This window comes from Belonocnema kinseyi, chromosome 3 (assembly GCF_010883055.1).
Source record: "Belonocnema kinseyi isolate 2016_QV_RU_SX_M_011 chromosome 3, B_treatae_v1, whole genome shotgun sequence".
Lineage (NCBI taxonomy): Eukaryota > Metazoa > Arthropoda > Insecta > Hymenoptera > Cynipidae > Belonocnema > Belonocnema kinseyi.
Window position 1 is genome coordinate 113062121 of NC_046659.1, and position 22375 is coordinate 113084495.

A 22375-nucleotide genomic window follows, 5' to 3' on the forward strand; every position below is an offset into this window, starting at 1 on the left:
AGGTTTTGAAAAAATAAAATAAATAAATAATAAAATAAAAGGTTAAAGAAAGCAATCCTATCAATTGGGAAATTTAAAATTCAAAAACGACTTGTCAACAATTATTGAATTTTAAACAATTTTCATGAATAATCAATGATTTTCGTTCAACCTTTAACGAATTCTTTAACTTAATTTTCGTAATTTTCCATTTTTTAAATATTAAAAAAATACTTTCATCAAAAGAATGCCACTAAAAAATTATCGAATATTTCTATATTTCTTAAACTAAAAGGTTTTGAAAAAATAAAAAAAAAAAATAATAAAATAAAAGGTTTAAAAAAAAAGGAATCCTATCAATTCGGAAATTTAAAAACGACTTTTCAATAATTATTGAATTTTAAACAATTCTCATGAATAATAAGCGATTTCTTTTCAGTTTTAAAGAATTCTTCAACTTAATTTTTGTAATTTTTTATTTTTGAAATATAAAAAAGTTATTTTCATGAAAAAAATTTCACTAAAAAATTGTCGAATATTTCTATATTTCTTCATCTAAAAGGTTTTGAAAAAAGAAAATAAATAAATAATAAAATAAAAGGTTTTGGAAAAATCTGAAATTATAATAATATTATTTTCATTATTTAAAAAAAAATCAATCCTATCAACTCGGAAATTAAAGATTCAAAAGCGATTTTTCATTATTAACAGAATTATTTTCATCACAAGAATGTAACTCAAAAATTCTTCAATATTTCTATATTTCTTAAACTATCATCGAAATAGTATTTTGGCTTGAAAATTCCACTTTCTTTTTAGAAAATTCAAATAAATGGTTTGAAATTTCTTTTTTTTAAATTAAAATTCATAGTTTCGTGTTTGAAATTCAATTTTTTAAAAAGAAAACTCGCATTTTAGCTTCAAAATTCAACAATTCGGTAGAAAATTCATCTTCTTAGGTTGATAATTCAACTGTTTTGTATTAAATTCAAATATTCGATTCCAAAAGTTTCCTGTTTTGTTGAGAATTCATAATTTCGTGTTGAAAATTCAACTCATTCGTAGAAAATTCGAATTTTTGGTTTACAAATTCCGACCGAAAAATGTTTCGAGGTTGAAAATTTATCTCTTTTTTTAAAAGTTCCTCTATCTGGTTTGAAAATTAAACTGCTTAGTTGAAACTTCAAATAATTTACTAAAAAAATAATTTTTTTGTTCTCAACTATTTTAGTGGAAAATTTAACAATTCGGTTGATATATTTTTCTTTCATGGTCGATATGATATTTTTCGTGTTAAAATTCAACTTGTTTACAGAAAAATGTTTTTTTTTTTGGTTTTAAAATTGAAATAGACAGTTAAAACATAAACTAATTTGTTAACTAAAATTAATTTTGTTGTCTTCATTTTATAATTTCACTTTAAAATTTCATTATTACATGGAAAATTAGCTTTTTTTTGTTTAAAAATGTTTGTTTTTTTTTTGGCTTAGTTAAAACTTAGTTGAAACCTTAAAACTTACACTAATTTTGCAACAAATTAATTTTTTTATCTTAGATTCATAATTTTACTTGAAAATTTCACTATTTCATAAAAAAAATTCTGAAACTGAAAACCTATCTTTGCCATTCAAATGCCATTCAAATATTTTGTTAAAAATAATATTTTTAGGCCTATATTTCCACTCTTTCGCAAAAAAACCATTTTCAATAATATTTTATTGAAAAGCTTTTAAATTGTGGAATTATAAGTATTAACAATATTTTTTTTAATTACTAAACAAATTTCAATATTATTATTATTATAAAATCTCAAAAAATCTGGGATTATCGTATTATTTTTATTATTAAAAATAATAATTCCGTTTCAACTTGGAAATTTAAAATTCAAAAACGGCTTTTCAATAATTATTTAATTTTAAACCATTTTCATTATAAATAAATAAATTTTTTTGTTTAATTTTTCAAAATGTTTTTATTTACAATTTATTATTTATTAGTTTATTATTTTTATCTACAAAAAATGGCTGAGGAATATTTAGAGAATTCTCGAACAGAAAAGTTTTGATAATTTTGTTTTTTTACTAATAGTTTGATTTTGGAAAAAAATTACGTTTACAGAAATAATTTTGAATGAAAACAATTTTTATAATATTATTGAAAACCATTTTAAATTGTGTAATTATAAACATAGTATTTCAGAAACTTAAACTTCAAAAACGGCTTTGCATCAATTATTGAATTTTTCACAATTTTAATTAATAATAATCAATTTATTTTTAGTTTAATTTTTCAAGAATTCCTCAACTTATTTTTGAAATTTTTTATTTTTTAAATATTAAAGAAAATAATATTTTCATGAAGAGTATGTCACAAAAAAATGGTTGAAAAATATTTCAAGAATTCTTTAATTGATAGGCTTTGATAATTTTGTATTCTAATAATTAATATTATTCAAAAATATTTTAAATTTTGGAATTATAAGTATATTATTTTTATTAGTGAAAAAATAAATTCCTATCAATTCGAAAATATAAAATTCTCCGTAAAGTACTTAAAATTATTCAATTAAATTCAATTAAAATTATGAGCCTAAGACGAAAAAATAATTTGTTAACCAATTTGTTAGATTTTCAACTCGAAAACATAATTTTTAACCAAATAGATGAATTTTTAGTAAAATACGAATTTTCGACGAAAGAGTGGAATTTTCAAACTAAAATATAAATTTCCAAGAAAATAGTTGAATTTTCAACTAAAAAGATAAATTTTCATTTCAAAAATGAAAAAGTATAGGCTCTTAGTTAACAAATAGTTTTCATTCGAAAAGAAAAACGAATTTCCCACTGAAATTGTGAATATTTTATATATTTTTTTAAACATAAAAATATGAATTTAAACAAAAAATTGAATTATCAACTCAAAAGATGTATTCTCAACCAAAAATGGAAGTTAGATTTTCAGTTAAAAACATAATATTTTTTAATGAAAAAACGAATTTTCAACTGGAATGATGAATCTAAGACAAATGAATTTATTATTTAACAATTAATTTAAGTTACAACTAAGTAGATTAATATATTTCAATTATAAAAATTTAGCTAACTATATGTTTGCATTATAATTCTTAGAAGAATTGATAAAAGATAATTTTGGTTAAAAGATGAATTTAAAAAAAAAAACGTATTTTCAATCAAATAGTGAAATTTTCGACTAAATAGATAAATATTCAATTGAAAAGGTGAATCTAAGAAAAAAAATTTGTAAGCAAATTGGTTGAATTTTCAAGCAAAATAAGAATATTCTACAAAAGAGTGGAATTTTCAACCTAAAAATATGACTAACAAAATAGTAGAATTTTTAACTAAAAATATAAATTTTCAATAAAAATGAAAAAGTTCGATTTTCAGTTCAAAAAAAGAAATTTTTCCACTATATAATGAAATTTTCAATTAAAATTATGAATATAAGACTCAATTTTTTTAAAACTAATGAGTGTAAGTTTCAACCATATAGTTGAATTTTCAACTAAAACCCTAATATTCACTCAAAAATGAAAAAATTATATTTTCAGTCAGAAAAATGATTTTTTATTCAAAAAGCAAAATGAGTTTTCAACTGAAACGATGAGTATAATTAAAAAAAAATTATTGTTCAACAAATTTGTTTATATTTTAAATAAGCAGTTGAATTTTTAAACCAAAAAGAAGATGTTTCTATAAATAAGTTTAATTGTCAACCCAAAAATATAATTTTCTAATAAAAAGTAAAAATTTCTAATCAATTTAGCAATTTTCAAGGCAAAAAAATGAATTTTCTACAAAAGAGTTAAATTTTCAATAAAGTATTCTTATCTTAAACTAAAGAGATACATTTTTTTATAAAATATAAAAGTTAGATTTTCAGTAGAAAAAAAATTAATTTTTAACCAAAAAAAGGTAACTTTCTACGAAATAGTGAAAATTTCAAGTAAAATTATGAATCTGAGGCAAAAATTTATTTGGACTACTGAATTTTCAATCAAAAAATATAAATTTTTAACAAAATACATGAATTTTCAACAAAATAGTTGGATTTTCAATTAAGAAGATTTTTTTTTAGATTTTCAGTTGAAAAATTGATTTTTTACAAACAAACAAAAATTATTTTCAACTAAGCAGTTTAATTTTCAGGCCAAAAATTCAAATTTTCGACGAAAAATTTGAACTTTCAACACAAAAATATGAATTCTCAACAAAAATATAAATATTTTAAACCAAATATTTCAATTTTCTACCAAAAAAAAAATTAAATTTTAAACCCAAAAAGATGAATTAAAAAAAAAAAACAGTTGAATTTTCAACTAATAAGGATCGACTTCAAAAAAAATTCTGAGAGATTCCGTGGTTTAATTTTCTTTAAATTAATAAAAAAAACTGCAACAATTTGACTGTCGACACAAAATAATTATAAATAATTATCAAAAATGTCATTGATTTTCTTTTCTATTATTTTAAATACTAGAGACGATGAAAATGCAAAAATTTGTATTAATACTTTCTATTTTAATTATAAAATTGTGTAAAACAAAAGAAAACAAAAAATTGCGCGCGTTTTTCATTTTTAATAATATTAAATAGAAGCTTACGAGCTTGCGTCATCCAAACTGGTTTGTCCAAATTAGGATCCTCGCACAAATAGGGCTGATAAATGGGACTCGATAGCAACCCTGTTGTGAATTCCATTACGTTTTCACTTCTCTGCCTCATCAGCATACAAGCAAAAGCTTCTCTTTCACTGTAAAAACAAAAACAAAACAAAAAAATTCATTTAATTTAATCATTTCGTCAAGTTTAGTTTAAAAATTTTTTTCGAAAATTTTACTCGGCCGGGATTCGTTTCCCGAAAAGCGACTGGGTTCGAATCCCAGTGAAGGTAATTTTTTTTTTTGCAAAAGACTTGATTTTAATTCGAATTTTGTTTTTTTTTTCAAGAGAAAAATTAATTTAATTCGTACCAATGATCCTTGGAATAGACAACGTATCGACCAGTTTCGTGATTCGAATCGACGGCTATAAATGTGAAACTATTATAGCCGTTTCGATCGATGAAAGTCATTGTTCCATCAACGACCAACGATTCCTCCCATTCCCCCTGTGCCCATTTCGGAAATCTAGAAAAAAGTAATTGAATTTTACAGTCCCCTGGGATAATTAAAATAGATCCAGATCAATAAAAGTAACCAATTTATTTCAAACTATACTTTAATTGGGATCAAATAATCTAGAATGTTGAAAAATACCGAAAATTTAAATAACAAAATGGAAAATTTCCACAAAAATGGAATTTTCCGAGAAAAAAAAATAAAACTAGGGCGATTGTTTATATTTAACAGGGTTTAAACATTATTTAATTAAAAATTACAAAATTAGACAAATTTAGAAATTAAACATCAAATTTGTAACTTTATAAAATAAAATATTTCAACAGATAAGAAATATTAAACATTATTTTTGTTAATAATTTTGAAATTCCCGAACTTTACTAATTTTGCGATTTAGAAAATACGTGATTTGAAAATTTGGGTAATTATACAATTTCGGGAAATTAATCATTTCGGTAATTTGAAATTTCGTAAATTTTCGATAAATTTTCCATATTTTGATAAGTACATTTTCAATATTTTTCAAGATTCGCTATTTTTCTCTTTCGGTAAAATGATGCCTTATTAAAAAAAATTTTATTATTCAAGTAAATTTAAAACTCACGAGGATAAGTGATTCTTCACATAACTTGGTGTTATTTTTTGATTGGTAGCCTTCGTGAGTACCAAGGTTTCATAACCACCTGTGGCATTCATTAAATTTTGATTGCAGCTTGAATCGCTGCTGAAGGAGAGATAAGTTTTTCCTTTTTTGGTGTCGACGTAGTAAAGCTGAAATTTTTGTGTTCAGAAATTAGAAATAGAAATGGAAATGAGACTGGAAGTATTACGATTTAAATTGAAAAGTGACTAAAATTGACTTAACCCTTAAAGGGCATACTGGGTGTATATTACCCAGTGACTTATTTGCGCTTTAACAAAACGTACCAAATTCAAGACAATGGAACATATGGCGCCAGATTAACAAATGACATAAAAACCTGTCATTTTCGCATAATTTTGATTTTTATCATTTTTATGTGCAGTTTAAGATCAATAAAATCGTTTAATCGCGCAAAGTTCGGTGTTTCATTTTTCATTGAATTGAAGAATTTATTTTTTAGAATAAATACCTCCTTTGGAACGAATGCTATAAGACTAATCTTATTTTTGAAGCGCCGCATCTCGGAAGTATTCAAGTAAAATTTTAAGTAAAAATATCAAAAACCTAAAAAGTTATGAATTTTAGAGTGAAAAAAGTCATTTTTAAATTTTTTTTCCTGAAAGAAATTTTTTAACTACTTTGAATTTCAAAAACTGTTATGGAACTTTTTCTCATCAAACTAGATAGATTAAACATCATTTATTGATTTTCATGTAAAAAAACTATCCAATACCGTCGGCACATCACGCGTTTCAATACCCGTTGGGTACGTTACACCCAGTATGCTCTTTATGTAATTTTGCGGAAGTGTGCTCTTTAAGGGTAAAAGTGACTAATATTCTTTTGAATTAAAAAATTGGAGAAATTCAGAATTCAGAATTAATTCGAAATAATTCAGAATAAATTAAAAAGAATTCACTTTAATTCAAAATAATTCAAATAAATTAAAAAAACTGTAATTTATTTCAGTAAAATGCAAGTGAACTTTGAAGAATTCAAGAGAATTCTGGATACTAATTTGATGAAATTCATAACAACTTGAGGAATCTGAACATTTTTATAATTAAAAAATTGGCATCAAATTGAACTCATTCAAAAGAAATCATACAGAATTTACAAAAATACAAGCGATTTCCAAAGAATTGAAAGGAATTCATGATAAAACCACAGGAATTCGGAATGAATTCAGTTAAATTCAAAAGAATTCAAAAGAATTGAAGAAAATCAATCAAACAAATGACAAATTAAATCAAATTTGAGGAAAATGTAAAGAATTCGATGAAATTCAAAAGAATATGACGAAATACCTAATAATTCAAGAAGAGTTTAGGAGATTTCAGGCGGAATTGAAAATAATTCAGAAAAAATTCATGAAAATTCTAGAGAGGTCCAAATAATTTAAAAGAATTCAAGCTAAAATTATAAGAATTCAGAATGAATCGAAAAGAATTCACAATTAATTCAAAAGAATTCACAATGAATTCAAAAGAATTCAGAATTAATTCAAAAGAACACAGAATTAATTTTAAGGAATTCAGAATTTATTTAACAGAATTCAGTTAAATTCAAAAGAATTAAAAAAATTGGAAAAGTCCTAAAATAAAAGAAATGCATTCTTCTTATTAATTCTAAAGTGAATTTCGAACGATTCAAGTGAATTTGATAAAATTGATAGGAACTGAAGTAAATTGTACATTTTTTAAATAAAAAATTTCGATCGAATTCGGCGTGAATTCCGAAAAATCTAAGTCGATAAATCAAAAATTAAAAAAAAACAATTAATTTAATAGAATTTGAGTGAATTAAGAGGAATTTATGGAAAATATGACGAGTTCGGTGAAAGTCATCAAAATTCAACGTCAATTAAAAAAAAAATCAAAACGAATTAGACCAAATTTGAAAATATTTGAAAAATTCAGTATTTATTCAATTGTTTAGGAAAATTCAAAGGAATATAAAAGAATTGGATAAAATGTCTAAGAATTCAAGGAGAGCTTAAAAAATATTGCAGGCGCAATTAAAAAAGCCGACAAGAGATTAAAAAAAACAGTTGAAATTAGTAGAATTGGGTAAATTTAGAATTTAGAAGAATTCAGAGAAGATTCACAAAAGTTCAAGAAAATTCTAAAGAATTCAAGAGAATCCTAAAAAATTAAATAAAGTTCATAATAAATTCAAATACATTCAAAAGATTTCAAATGAATTCAAAAGGATTCAAATGGGAAATTATTTTAAGGGAAATGTGACAAATTCGGGAATGTCCATAAAAATTACATATGAATTTAACAAAAAAATTCAAGTGAATTGAAAATAATTAAAAAATATTTTAAAAATCCATTTAATTCGTGAAATTTTGAGTGAATTTAGAAAAATTCAAAGGAACTCAACGGAATTTGATGAAATGCCTAATTCAAAAAGAGTTTAAAAGACTTAATTAAAAAACTAAAAAAAAAAACATTGAATTGAATAGAATTCAGAGATATGAGGTGAATTTAAAGAATTCCAAGGAAATTACAAAAATTGAAGAAAATTCCAAAGAATTAGAAAAAATTCAGAATAAATGAATTAGAATTTAGGTAGGAATTATTGAACAAACTTTTTAAAATTAAAAAAAATTAGATTAAATTCAAATAAATAAGAGTGAATAAGAATCGGAAAAAATTCATAAGAATTCAAGGTGAATTAAAAAATCTTCAGAACAATAAAAAAAAATTTGTGCCGAAAAAAGATTAATTGAATTCACTGGATTTCAAGAAAATTCTAAAGAATTCAAAAAAATTCAAGAATTGATTATTGAAACCAATTTTAGAAAAGAAACCTGAGCGCAAAAAATAATAAAAATATATAAAGTGATTATTATTGATTTAAATTGAAGTTGTTTACATATTTTTATTCTTTTTTTAAATATATTTTTTGATTGAATAAAAATTACTAATTTTTACTAAGGCGGAAGAAAAAAAAACAAATATTTAAAGAAAATTGACTAAAAAGTGATTTGAAAAAAAGGACAATGAGAAAATAATTGAAATGCAAAAAATCTTGATGATTTTATACTTACTCCACAACGGTATTGTGGTCTGAATCCTCCGCCTTCTCTGGTGTCTTCCAAAGCTATATATCGTGCTCCATTTGGGCCGTCCCAGCTTCCCAAACAATTAAAAGTAATATCTGCAAAATCGATAAAAAATTATTGTTAAACTAAAACTAATATAAAATATAAAATATATGGATATAAAAAATAAAATAGTCTTCAAAATCCTATTACAAGAAAAAAATTAATCAATTAAATTAAAAATCGAAGTTTTTTTCATTTTTAAAAATATAAATAAATTTTTTTATTGTTAAAAAATCGTTACCAAAGCTGTCAAAGGAGCAGCGCTTAAATTGCAAGTGGATCACTGAACCAACTGGACAGGTGTCGAAATCCGATGAAAACGAATTGCATTCGAATTTTTCTTCGGTTCCCTCATTAATGTTGTATTTGAAATGATATCGTCCAGCGATTGGGCAATATTCATAGGCAATTGGGGCTGCTCCAACGTCTCGCGTACCTGCAAAAAAAAAATTAGAAAATTTTTCATTTTAATTTCCAATGAATTTTAAAAGTTTATATCAAAAAATTTGCAGGTTTAATCTTTTCCTGTCGATTTTTCGAAACCTCTCGAAGATTTTTAGCTGAGAAAGAAAGATTCAACTAAATTGGAATTTCCTAATCAATAATTGAATAATTTGTACAATTTAAAATAATTTTATTGAAATGTAAGGTAGACCAATTTTATAAAAATTTAAACGGCTCAGTATTACAATTTTTATTAGAAACCTATAATATTTAAACCATTTTTTATTTTAAGTGTAGGTAATATGAATAATTTCAGGTTTGAATTGTAAACTAGTCGACAATTTAAAATTAATATAGCTTTGTAAATTATACAATCTCGAAAATTAAAAGCGTCTGAAATAAAATTATTTTATAGTAAAAAGGTTCTTAAAATAAAAATAAAAAATGTACATCTTTCAAAACCGTAAAATTTTGAATGATTTTATTAATATTTAGTCAACATTAAATTTTAGGTGCGAAAATTTCAATAATTTCGATTGATATTGTATCTTAGCAGACAGTGTCAAATTAACAGCCTTTTAAATTAAAGAATTTTCAATTCTTGATCGAAACCCCAAAAATGCACATCCTTCAAAACCGTGTAATTTTGAATAATTTGATTGAAACACTATAAAAAACCAGTTAAAATTAATACCTTTTAAAATTGAACAAATATAAATTGAAACCTCTTGAAAATTTGGCTAGTTAAAAATTTCACAATTTTCAATTAAAAGTGATTGAAATTAAAGAATTTTTCATTAAAAAGATTTTAAATCGAAAAACTAAAAATGTGCATCCGTTAAAAATATACAATTTTGAAAAATTTCTTATTGTAAAATGATAAATTTGATAAATTCCAATAATTAAAGTTTAAAAATAAAAAATTATAAATTGAAAGCACTTGAAATTTTTTAATAATTTAAAATTGTACAATTTCAAAGTAAAAGCATTTGAAAAAATAATCTTAGATTGCAAAAGTACTAAACTCTAAATCGTTATATCCTTTGAAATTGAAAAATTATAAATGATTATAAATTATTTTTAATAATTAAATTATTAAATATGTATTATAAATAACCTTGAAATTAAGGAATTTAAATTAAAGATTTCACAATTTGTACAATCTCAAATTAAAAGCATTTGAAATTTTAAAGTTTGACATTAAAAAGATTTTAAATTGAAAAAGAAAAAATTACATCCTTTAAAATTTTACATTTTCAAACTAAATTTTGGATTGACAAAGTTATACTAAATCAAAAAATTTCACATTTTTATCTTTCGAAATTAAACAATTATAATATTATAAATAGAAATTTTGGATTAAAATATTAGAAATTAGACGGGATTCAAATCAATCGCGTTGGAAATTTACCAATTGTTAATTAACAGTACTTTACATTTTAAATCATTTAAATTGTAAAAATTCCAATTAAAAGCGTCTTAAACAACACAATTTTGATTGAAAATATTCGAAATAAAAACTTTTAAATTTTTAGGCTTTAAAATGATACAACTTTAAATTAAAATGTTAAAAATGATGAGTTTAATTTTAAATGTCAAAATTTAAATAATCTAATTAATAGCGCTGTAAAGAATAGAATTTTTTATTAGAAGCGCTTGAAATTCAAGAATTTCAAATAAAAGTTTTTACAATTTGTACAATCTCAAATTAAAAGCGTTTGAAATAAAATAATTTTACATTAATTTAGATTAATTAATTTTTTGAATACATTACAATTTTCAATTAATCAATATCCACTGTAGAATTTCATGCTAACATTATAAAAAATAATTAAAATTAAATTGAAAAATTAAAAACGTCTTTTGTAGCTACACAAGAAAAGAAAACAATTTACTATTTTAAACTTCCTAAATTTTTAAAGTCTATTCATAAACGGTTTCCGGTTTAATCTTTTCCTAACGATTGTTTGAAACCTTTCCATGATCTTTAGCCGAAGAAGAGGGATTCCACTAAATTGGAATTTTTTAACAAATTTTTTCGATCGACCTCCCAAAAAGATTAGCTTTTTTAATCATGGGCCTAGAATCCTAGATCTCACAGCTTTCTGAGAAATAGATTCCAAACAAAGAACATTGTTATCTGCCGGAACGTGACCGAATAAAATCGTTCGCGTGCGTGACTCGGTAAATAAAAAATTGAGTATCTGAAAAGAATCAGTCACCATAGAAATAGAATAAATCAAAAAGTTTCTGGTTTCTACTAAGAATAGAAATATTACTTTTTCTCGACCGCAGACATAAAAACAGGAAAACTATCGTATGTGAATGACAGTGTGTGTAGGATTGAGTATTTCTGTTTTGGACACAATGGATCGGTGCACAGGAGCAAAAAAAAAGTTTCTGTGAACACATAAATTTTTTGTCAACACTATTCATTCGATTCGGACACTTTTTCTAAACGAAAGCTTTTCAAATTTCAAAAAGATCTGGGTGTTTGAATTTTTTATAAAGGAATTGGTCAAACTTTTATTCAATAACAATGTTAAACATTTTTTTAACTCTTCAGAAGAATTTTTTTTTTAAGCTTTTCACATTTATCCACAATTTCCAGTGGGTGAAAACAATACAAAAAAAATTATTATATTACAAATAAATTAGTGAACAAAAGTTATTTTTACAGATTGATGTTCATTAAAAGATGTTATTTGAAAATTGTCTAAACAACATTTATAAACAAATGCACATTGTTTGTATACAATTTTCATTTACAAAGATATATTAAATATTTCAACAATTTTCATTAAAAAATTCAGAATTTGACTATTTTCCACAGAAAAAGCTCAATTTTTTCACTATGCTATAATAATTTTATAACTTATAGGAATTATTTATTATTTAAATAATGTTTAAAAACAATTTCAAAATTTGTTCGCTGATTCCAAATCTAGAATCAAAGTTAAAAAATTCATAATGGCTCACAATGCTAATCCAAAGTCAAAATTTGAAAATTCAAAATGGCGGATTCAATATGACGAATCGAAATTATTGAATAAAACGATTTTATTAAAAAATAGCTACGCGGTTTTTTTTTATCGCTGATTTAAAATCCAATGTAAAAATTCAAAATATGGATCCAATATGGCCAATATAATTCGAAATGGCGGAGTTAAAATGTTTTAAAAAACGATTTGACTAAAAAAAATAGCTGATTCAAAGTCCCTGATTTTGTCCAACTCCAAATTTCATATTTCAAACTGGTGGATAATTGTTTGAAATCCAAAATTACAAAATTAAGAATGGCAGATTAAATATGGAGGATTAAAGTTGCTCACAAAAAGCGATTAAACTAAGAACTAGCTACACGGGAATTTTTTGGGACGCTGATTGAAAATCCAAAGTCTAAATTTCAAGATTAAAAATGGTGGATTCATTATGACCGATTTCAATTGTAAAATCAGAACCGATTTGGCTAAAATTGCTACATCGGATATTTTTGGGTCGCTGATTTCGACACCCAAAGTCAAAATTACAACATTCAAAATGGCGTATTTAAACTGTAAAAAACCGACTTATATAAAAATTGCTACTCGGGGGTTTTTTTTCATGTCGCTGATTAAAAAAAATTAGATTTTCAAAATTTAAAATAGCAGATCTAATATGGCTGATTGAAATTATAAAAACATAACCGATTTGTCTAAAAATTGCTACATCGAGGCTTTTTGGGTCGCTGATTTCCAATCTAAAGTCAAAATTCCTAAATTCAAAATGGAGGATACAAAACTGATTTAAATACAAAGTGCTACTCGGGAGTTTTTCGGATGGCTAATTTGTTCTCCAAAATCAAACAGATCTGACTGAAAATTGCGGCATTGTGGTTTCACAGATCGCCGATTTCTAACAAAAAATAAAAAATTCAAAATGGCTGATCCAATATGGTGGAGGGGCATTATAAAAGAAAACCGTTTTGTCTAAAAATTGCTGATCGGGGGGTTTTCGGGTCGCTGATTCCGAATAAAAAATCAAAACCGAAAAATTCAAAATAACAGATCCAATATGGCAGGTGGGAATTATAGGAATATAACCGATTTGACTAAAAATTACTGTTCGGGGATTTTTAGGGTCGCTTATTTCTAATAAAAAGTCAAAATTTCAAAATTCAAAATAGCAGATCCAATATGGCGGTTGAAATTATGACAACAGAACATTATTTTAGCAAAAATATTTTACTTAGGTGTTTTTTAGGATGGACAACGTAGGATTACATTGTATTTTAGTTTAGTTTAGGACACAATGAAGCGGTGCAAACAGGAAGTAGGTGAAATACCATACGACTTTCCCATGAAGGGTCTCTAGTAAGCCTTTCCATATTCTTCTAGAGGGATGTGATGACGTGTACAGATATGCGAATACTCAAACCCCAAAAATTTCTTTGGGGTCTACTTAGCAGGTTTCCCCATAAGAAATTGGAAACCAGTTATTTGGTTCTTCGATCTGCTTTACTACATCAATACCCTGACCATTAATATTTGAAGACCAAAATTCTAATCCTGTAAACTTGTTACTATAGAATCTTTTATAAATGGAATAAAACAAATTTAAATAGATAAATTTTTTATTTGTTATTCTCAAGAGGGCCAGATCCTAATTTATTTAAACGAAAAATAAAAAAGTAGGTCCTTCAAAACAAAATTTTGAGTAATTTTAATGAAACATTGTAAGTTACAAATATTCAAATTAACAGCGTGAGAAATTGGACTTTGAAAATCTTACAAAATTTTTTAAAATCCATTACAATTTTAGGAAAACGTAAAAAACTTCTAAAACTCGTTTAAATGTTTTGAAATCCATGGAAATATTTTTAATCTCTTGAAAATCGATGAAATCTTTTTAAATTAGTTTTTGAAATAGTTAGGAATCCCTTCAAATTTAATTCAATTAAATTTTTTTTCTCAAACTTGCTATAATATCTTGAAATCATTATAAATCCTACAAAATTTCTTGAAATCCTCTGAAATTTTTTAATATCGTTGAAAGCCTTTGGAATTTCTTCAAACCCCTGGAACTGTTTGGAAATATTTGAGATCCTCTAGTCTGTGAAAATAATTTTAAATCGCTTGAAGACCGATGAAATGTTTCAAAATTCATTTAATTATTTGGAAAACCCACAAAATAGTTTTAAAAACCTTAAAATTCGTGGAAGTCCCTCAAAGTTTGTTGAAATCCTTCTGATAGGTTTGGAAATCTTTAAATTAAGGTAAAATTTAATGAAATCTGACAAAGGCAATGAAAATTCATGAAAATTTTCTGAAATTCCTTGAAATTCTTTAAAATTGTCGCAATTCTGCGATAAATAAATTATTTCTTTACACTTTCTCTATTTTTGGCATCAGCTTATTCAACATTTTAACATTAATCATTTCCATCCTGATTTTCTTCTAATGATTTTCTATAACTATTTTTCAAGAATCGGGAAAAAATTATGAGAAATTCATTACAGACCTATGCTGAATTTCCTATGACATTTTTTTGCAATGAAATTACAAGGTATTGTAAAAAATTGCATGGGATTGCAGAGAGAGAGAGAGAGAGAGAGAGAGTGATGTACGATATTTCAGATATACATCAGATTGCAAATGTAATCAACCCCTCGTTTTTATGCACATCGTGACGGAATAAGGAGACTCTTGATGTTCAATTTCAGTATCGAAATGCCCATATAAAGACTCTTTGGAACTCGGCTTCAGGTGCGAGTTATGTGAAAAATGTTGGAAGCTCAGCATCTCGATTCACCTCGTGAGTGTGGAGAAGAAATGGCAATTTCTGAAATTGTCGACTGGAATGTCACTCCAGAGACCTGCTGACGACAAGGTTTTGATCGCGAGCTGAGTAAAAGCAAACTATTCGGTCTGGTCACGGAGTAGCTCTTAGCTTGTCAGACTCAGGTAACTATGCGAGGACTATGCGAGCTGTCCTAGGCTGGCTAGGGTATCAGGTAGGCAAGATTTCTTCTTTGTCTTCTTCTTCTTTTTCCTCTATTACTTCCTGTCCTTTTTGCCCCACGCTTCGGCGGGTCCATTGATCAGGGAAGGTCACTTCGTTATTTGAATTTATGAATCTCCTGGTCCCAGGTGACTGACTGGTCCCTTCCTTCTTCTGGCGGCTGGCCTACAATCTTCAGACGCAACCTCAATCCTCAACATGAATGAACTTCTCTAAAAAGGGTAGACTTTCCAAGTACAGGTGGTCAGACCAGGTCCTACTATTAACTTTACTATACTACGCTTGCAAAATCTTTCAGAAATCGGAAGGTGCCATTCAAAACCAACTTCCTTCCTTCCTCTTTCAACAGAATTATTGCTGAAGCGAAAAATTGAGAAATTATCTAAGGGCGCATTGTCATAAGGGCATAAACCGCTGATAAGTTATTCCAACGACCCTGAAACCTAAGGCTAACCTTAGCTACAAATTGAATAGAAATGCTAATTTTTGAAAATATTCGGCATTCAAAAGATAATGACAATGAGAAAGAAGGACATAAGATTTTCGCAGCAAACTTTCTTTTTAATGAAAAACAATGCTATTTTAGAAAAATATAAGATGTTCAGGTGTTCGCCAGGGTGGTATCAAGTGACGATGGTGATTAAATAATGAACACTATGATTTAATCACAATTATCGCAATTCTAGGAATATAAAAGAAAATTTAATAATTTCTGAAAGGCTATCTGTTTAGCTATCTATTTAGCTATCTATTTAGCTATCTATTTAGCAGCTTTAAATTTTAAAGATTTAAAAGCTTTCACGAGGATTTAAAAATAATTCAGAACAATTCGAAGATGACAAAGATTTCATAGAAATTAAAAATATTTCAAATTCTCACTTCTTTTTTTTCAAATTTAAAATCGAACTCTTTATCAGCATCATCATTTGAAAAAACGTGACCCTCGAGCAAAAAAAAAAAATTTCTCTCAACATGTTCTTGGAACCTACTGCTAATTTTTGAATATCAAAGAATATGTAATCATTTTTTGAAAGATTTCGAAATTTTCGCAAATACTTTAAAAACACCTTAACAGATAGTTAAAGATATCAGAATTTTGCAGCAAACTTTCTTTTCAATGAAAAACAAACCAGAAAGTTGTATAATTTCTAAAAGGCTTTTTTTTTAAATGCTGCAGTTTCGAATTTTCAAGATTTCAAAGCCTTCACAAAGCTTTTAAAATATTTCAGAACATTTAAAAGATTTCAAAGGTTCCAGAAGATTTCTAAACATTTTACAATAGATTTAAAAGATTTCGCGAATATTTTAAAGTAGAGTTTTGCAGCAAACTTTCTTTTTGATGAGAGGCAATGCTATTGTAAAAGGCTTTTTTTTATATGTAATAGTTTTGAATTTTCAAGATTTCATAAAGATTAAAAAATATATTATAGAAAATTCCAGAGGTTTTAAAGTTTTCAAACAGATTAAAAACATTTCAAAAAGATTTTAGAAAGATTTCGATGATCAGCGAAGATTTCAAAGATTACACGTTGAAGTTTTTTAAGATTTCAAAGCTTTCACAAAAATGTCAAGAAGATTTAAAAGATTTCAAAGCTTTCGCAAAGATTATTAAGAAAATTCATGATAATAGCTAGAAAGAAACACAAGGATTTCATAATTTTGCAGCAAACTTTCTTATCGATGAAAAACAATGCCGTTTTAAGGATATTAAAGAAAATGTGATAATGCCTACAAGGCTATTTTCCATGCAGAATTTTTTATTTTTAAGATTCAAAAATTCCAGAAGATTTCAAAGATTTTAAGATATTGTAGAAAAATTCAAAGATTTCGGAAATACTTTAAAGAAAACTAGAAAAAGACGCAAGGACATCAGAATTTTGCAGCAAACTTTCTTCTTGATAAAAAACGATGCTATTCTAGGAATTAAAAGAAAAATTCAAAGGCTATTTTTAGAATGTAAAAGCTTTTGACTTGAAAAATTTGAAAAAATCTCAGAAGATTTCAAATCCAACTAAACTTTAAAAACAAGAAAGAGACACAACGACAACATAATTTTGCAGCAAACTTTCTTTTTAATGAGGAAACATTCTATTTTAGAAATGTTATAGAAAAATTACCAATTTCTAAAAGTATATATTCAGAATGTAAACGTTTTTCATTTGTAAGATTTCAAAGCTTTTACAAAGATTTCTGGAAGATTTCAAAGATTTAAATGCTTTCGCAAAGATTTTAAAGACAACTAGAAAGAGACTCAAGGGCATCAGAATTTTGCAGCAAAGTTTTTTTTTAATGAAAAATAATGCTATTTTAAGAATATTAAAGAAAGTTTAATAGTTTTTAAACGGCTATGTTTTAAATGTTTAAGTTTATTAATTTTCAAGATTTTCAAGCTTTTACAAAGATTTCTGGACGATTTCAAAGATTCCAGAATATTTCTGGAAGATTTGAAAGATTCCAGAAGATTTTAAAGATTTAAAAGGTTTCGCAGAGATTTTAAAGACAACTAGAAAGAGATACAAGCACATCAGACTTTTGCAGTAAACTTTCATCTTGATGAAAAACAATGACATTTTAAGAATATTAAAGAAAATTTGATAATATCTAAAATTATATTTTTAGAATGTGGAAGTTCTTAATATTTAAAATTTCAAAGCTTTTACAAATATTTTAAAGACAATTAGAAAGAGATACAAGGACATAAGAGTTTAGCAGCAAACTTTCTTTTTTACGAAAATCAATGCTTATTTTGAAATATTAAAGAAAATTTAATAATTTCTATAAGAAAATTTTGTTATATGCAGAAGTTTTGAGTTTTAAGATTTCAAAGCTTTTTCAAATATTTCACGAAAATTTCAAAGATTATAAGATAGAAGAGAAAATAATTAGAAAGAATCACAAGGAAATCATAATTTTGCAGTAAACTTTCTTAATCAAGAAGGCGATTCACAGGAAGGGATTTAGTTACACTCTGACAGTGATGAGTAAGCTACTTGTTTTTATGAATGAAAATAAAATACGGAATGAATTTCAGAAACTACAACAGAAAAACCGAATAAGTAAAATGCAAGAAAATTATTTAAAAAATGGAGATAGTAAGCTGTTTTTTGTGGATGTAACGGAAATACCGATGAGGAATCCGATCGACTTCCTGCCTTCGATGATAAACAGCAGCAGCAGTATGTGAAATTTGCTGATTCGGCCATGTGCATTGGATTACTGCATAAAATTTTATGAATTAACGTTAATTAGTTGGAGGAAGTAATGAAGCTTGCGTAACGAGTAAGGACGTAGGTGAACATTTGAAGAATGTGTAGGAGCTAGGGCGGATATAGCAACGTTATTCTTAATTTTCTGCTGCTGGGTGTAATTCACGAGGCTTGTACACGCACGCGCTTTTATGCATACGATGTCTTTCTCAAGAATGCATCAATTAAAATACCTGTATGCGATCGCGGATTTACATAATCGTTAGGTACTCTCTATTATTCGACCTCATAATTAGATGAGCTCCCAAGTTCCCAGGGGTTCTCGACATTGATTAGCGATCTTTCAACGACCTTGATACATTAAAGAACAATTAATACTTCATTTAATCTAAGTTTAAACAAAGTATGCATTTTTTATTTAGAGACGAGCCCAAACAACGACTGACAGATAAGTTATTTTAAATGACGCAATCTCTTCTGGAATTTGTAATCAAAACAAGATCAACTTTCAACCATAAATAGTCTAGCGAAATTTTTAATTAGCAAAATTAATATTAAACAAGAAAAGTGAATTTTTAACAAAATAATTTAATCTTCAACCAACAAGAATATTTGTTTTACAAAAAATAAGATTTTTCAACAAAATACAAACATTTTTAAGCCTTTAATCAATCAAATCAATTTTTTACAACAAAAAATTCAATTTTTAATAAAATAGTTCAATCTTCAACCAAGCAGTTAAATTTTCAACCAATTAGTTACATTTTCTACCATTAAAAATGATTTTTCAACAAATAAAAAAAAATTCACTAGAAAGACGAATTTTTAACTAAAAAATTATCAACTTGCAACAAAACATAGTGTAGTTAAATTTTTAAAGACGAAATTAATTTTCAGCAAGATGAAAGAATTTAACAAGAAAAACGAAATTTTAATAAAATAGTTTAATCTTCAAACAACAAGATTAATTTTTTACAAAAAATAAGATTTTTCGACAAAATACCAATTTTTTAAAAGTTTTTAATCAATAAAATTAATTTTTTACAAAAAAAATAATAACTTTTAACATAATAGTTCGATCTTTAACCAAGCAGTTTAAATTTCAACCCAAGTAGTTACATTTTCTACCATTAAAAATGATTTTTCAACAAATTAGAAAAAAAAATTCACTAGAAAGACGAATTTTTAACTAAAAAATTATCAACTTGCAACAAAACATGGTGTAGTTAAATTTTTAAAGACGAAATTAATTTTCAGCAAGATGAAAGAATTTAACAAGAAAAACGAAATTTTAATAAAATAGTTTAATCTTCAAACAACAAGATTAATTTTTTACAAAAAATAAGATTTTTCGACAAAATACAAATTTTTTAAAAGTTTTTAATCAATAAAATTAATTTTTTACAAAAAAAATAATAACTTTTAACATAATAGTTCAATCTTTAACCAAGCAGTTTAAATTTCAACCCCAATAGTTAAATTTTTTACCATAAACCACCAACAAAAAATAACGTATAGTTGAATTTTTAATTGACAAAATTAATTTTCAACAAAACAAATGAATTTTTATAAAAAAAAACGAATTTGAAACCAAATATTTTAATCTTCAGCCAACAAGATTAATTTTTTACAGAAAATAATATTTTCAACAAAATACCCAAATTTTTAAGTTTTTAATCAATAAAATTATTTTTTAACTCACAAAAAATGAATTTTTAACATAATAGTTCAATCTTCAACCAAACAGTTAAATTTTCAATAAAGTAGTTAAATTTTCTACCATAAAAAATGATTTTTAAAAAATATAATAATTTCACTAGAAAGAGTAATTTTTAACTGAAAAATTATCAACTTTCAACAAAAAATGGTGTAGTTAAATTTTTAAATGACGAAATGAATTTTCAACAAAATAAATGAATTTTTAACCAAATAGTTAAATCTTCAATCAAGTTGTTAAATTTTCAGCCAACAAGATTAATTTGCTACAAGAAAAGACGAATTTTTAACAAAATATAAGAGTTTTTAATGAAAAAGTATAATATTCAACTATAAAAAACGAATTTTTGAACAGAACAATTACATTTGAAACAAAAATAGAAATTTTTTTAACAAATGAATTCAACTTTCGAGAAATTTATTAAATTTTCAAACAAAAAAAGGAATTTTGATCTATGAAGATAAATTGTCTATAACGACGATGCATTTCCAACAAAACAAAAAAATTTTCAAACAAACAGTTGAATTTGCAAAAAAATGTCAATTTTCAACCAACAATGGAATGCTCATATTTTCAGTAAAAAATATTAATTTTCAATGAAAAAAAATTTCAACAAAATAGTAAAGGTTGCAACCAAAGAAACAAATTTTCAACATAATAGTTGAACCCTCAATGTAATATTTGACTTTTTAACCAAAAAAGATCAATTTTCAACCAAATGATAACATTTTTAGCTAGAAAGATCAATTTTCAACAAGTTATATTCTTTTAAACTAAAAAAGATGCTTTTTCAAAGAAAAATGGAACAGTTAAATATCCGGTTAAAAAAGTGAATTTCAAACAACAACAACAACAACCAAATTTTAAACTAAAATGACGCATTCTGATCCAAAAAAATTAATTTTTATTAAAGTTGTTCAAATTTCAATCATTTAGTTGATTTTTCAACCGAAAAAGACAAATTCTCAACGATGAATGTAATTGTTGATATCACAACCAAAAAAAATTTTATTGTTAAATAAAAAACAGTAGAATTTAAACAAAAAGATGAATAATTTTTATTGAAGAAGTTTTATTTTCTACCGATAAAAACGAGTATATCTGATCGTTTTGAATCATATAACTAGTAACTTTCACAAATTAATTCAATCATTTTAATTGATCTCATCTTAAGCGTAACATTAAATCTGTTTACCAGTCAATTATGGTTCAGTTTAATCATTTATTAAATAGGCCATTTCCCCTGGAATTATACCAAAAAAATCCAACTATTCGTACCAAATTTTCGGTACAGGTAGCCACGGCTTTTATTAAAATTTAGGAATTTAATGAAGAATTTTAATTTTGAAATTTTTTAATAAAAGGCAAATCAGTCATTTCTACTGAATGAAATATTTCACAAGGATTTAAATAATTCCGCAAGGATTTCAAAAGATTTTAAAGAATTAAAAAATATTACATAAATTTTCAAAATCTTTAAATCCCAAAAATAAACAGAAGACATTCTGACAACCGGTAATTTTTCGGATGGTTCAAGTGACCGAAAATTAAAATAGCGAATATTAGGATATCGAAATTTATTTTAAGGAAAAATAATTTACGAAACTGAAAGTTCAAATTTTAGAACGCCCGATTTTGCTAAGGTTCAGTTAACCGAAAAATCATTTTCGCGAGAGGTGGGTTATCCGAAAATCATTTAACCGAAGGTTCAAATATCCGAAAAATTAAAAAATTGTTTATTTACATTACGTACTATACATGTGTTTTTTGTTATAAAACATCTATCTGAATGTAAATAAGCAATTTTCAAATTATCGGATATTTGAACCCTCGGTTAAATGAGTTTCGGATAACTCACCTATCGCTAAACTGATTTTTCGGTAAACTAAAACTTCGCAAAGTTGGGCCTTCTGAAATTTAAACTTTCAGTAAAATGGACTTTCGGAAAAATGACTCTTCGCTAAAACTATTTTTGAATAATTCAACATTAGTTGAAATGGTTTTCGGTCAATTAGTTATTCGACAAATTAGTTTTCCTTAAAATAAATTTCTGTACCCTGATATTCGCTATTTTAATTTTCGGTCACTTGAATCATAGGGAAAATGACCGGCTGTCAGACATTCTGCCGTA

General features: G+C 25.4%; 1 protein-coding gene across 1 annotated transcript in view; it reads right to left on the minus strand.

The window, feature by feature from the left end:
• LOC117169241 overlaps positions 1 to 22375 on the minus strand; it is a 139152-nt gene that overhangs the window by 5577 nt on the left and 111200 nt on the right. Inside the window, exons 5-9 of the mRNA XM_033355511.1 lie at positions 9119 to 9313; positions 8821 to 8930; positions 5724 to 5890; positions 4973 to 5128; positions 4604 to 4752 (exon numbers count right to left, since the gene is read on the minus strand). Coding sequence (XP_033211402.1) covers positions 4604 to 4752; positions 4973 to 5128; positions 5724 to 5890; positions 8821 to 8930; positions 9119 to 9313 — 777 coding nt within the window. The remainder of the gene's footprint in view (positions 1 to 4603; positions 4753 to 4972; positions 5129 to 5723; positions 5891 to 8820; positions 8931 to 9118; positions 9314 to 22375) is intronic.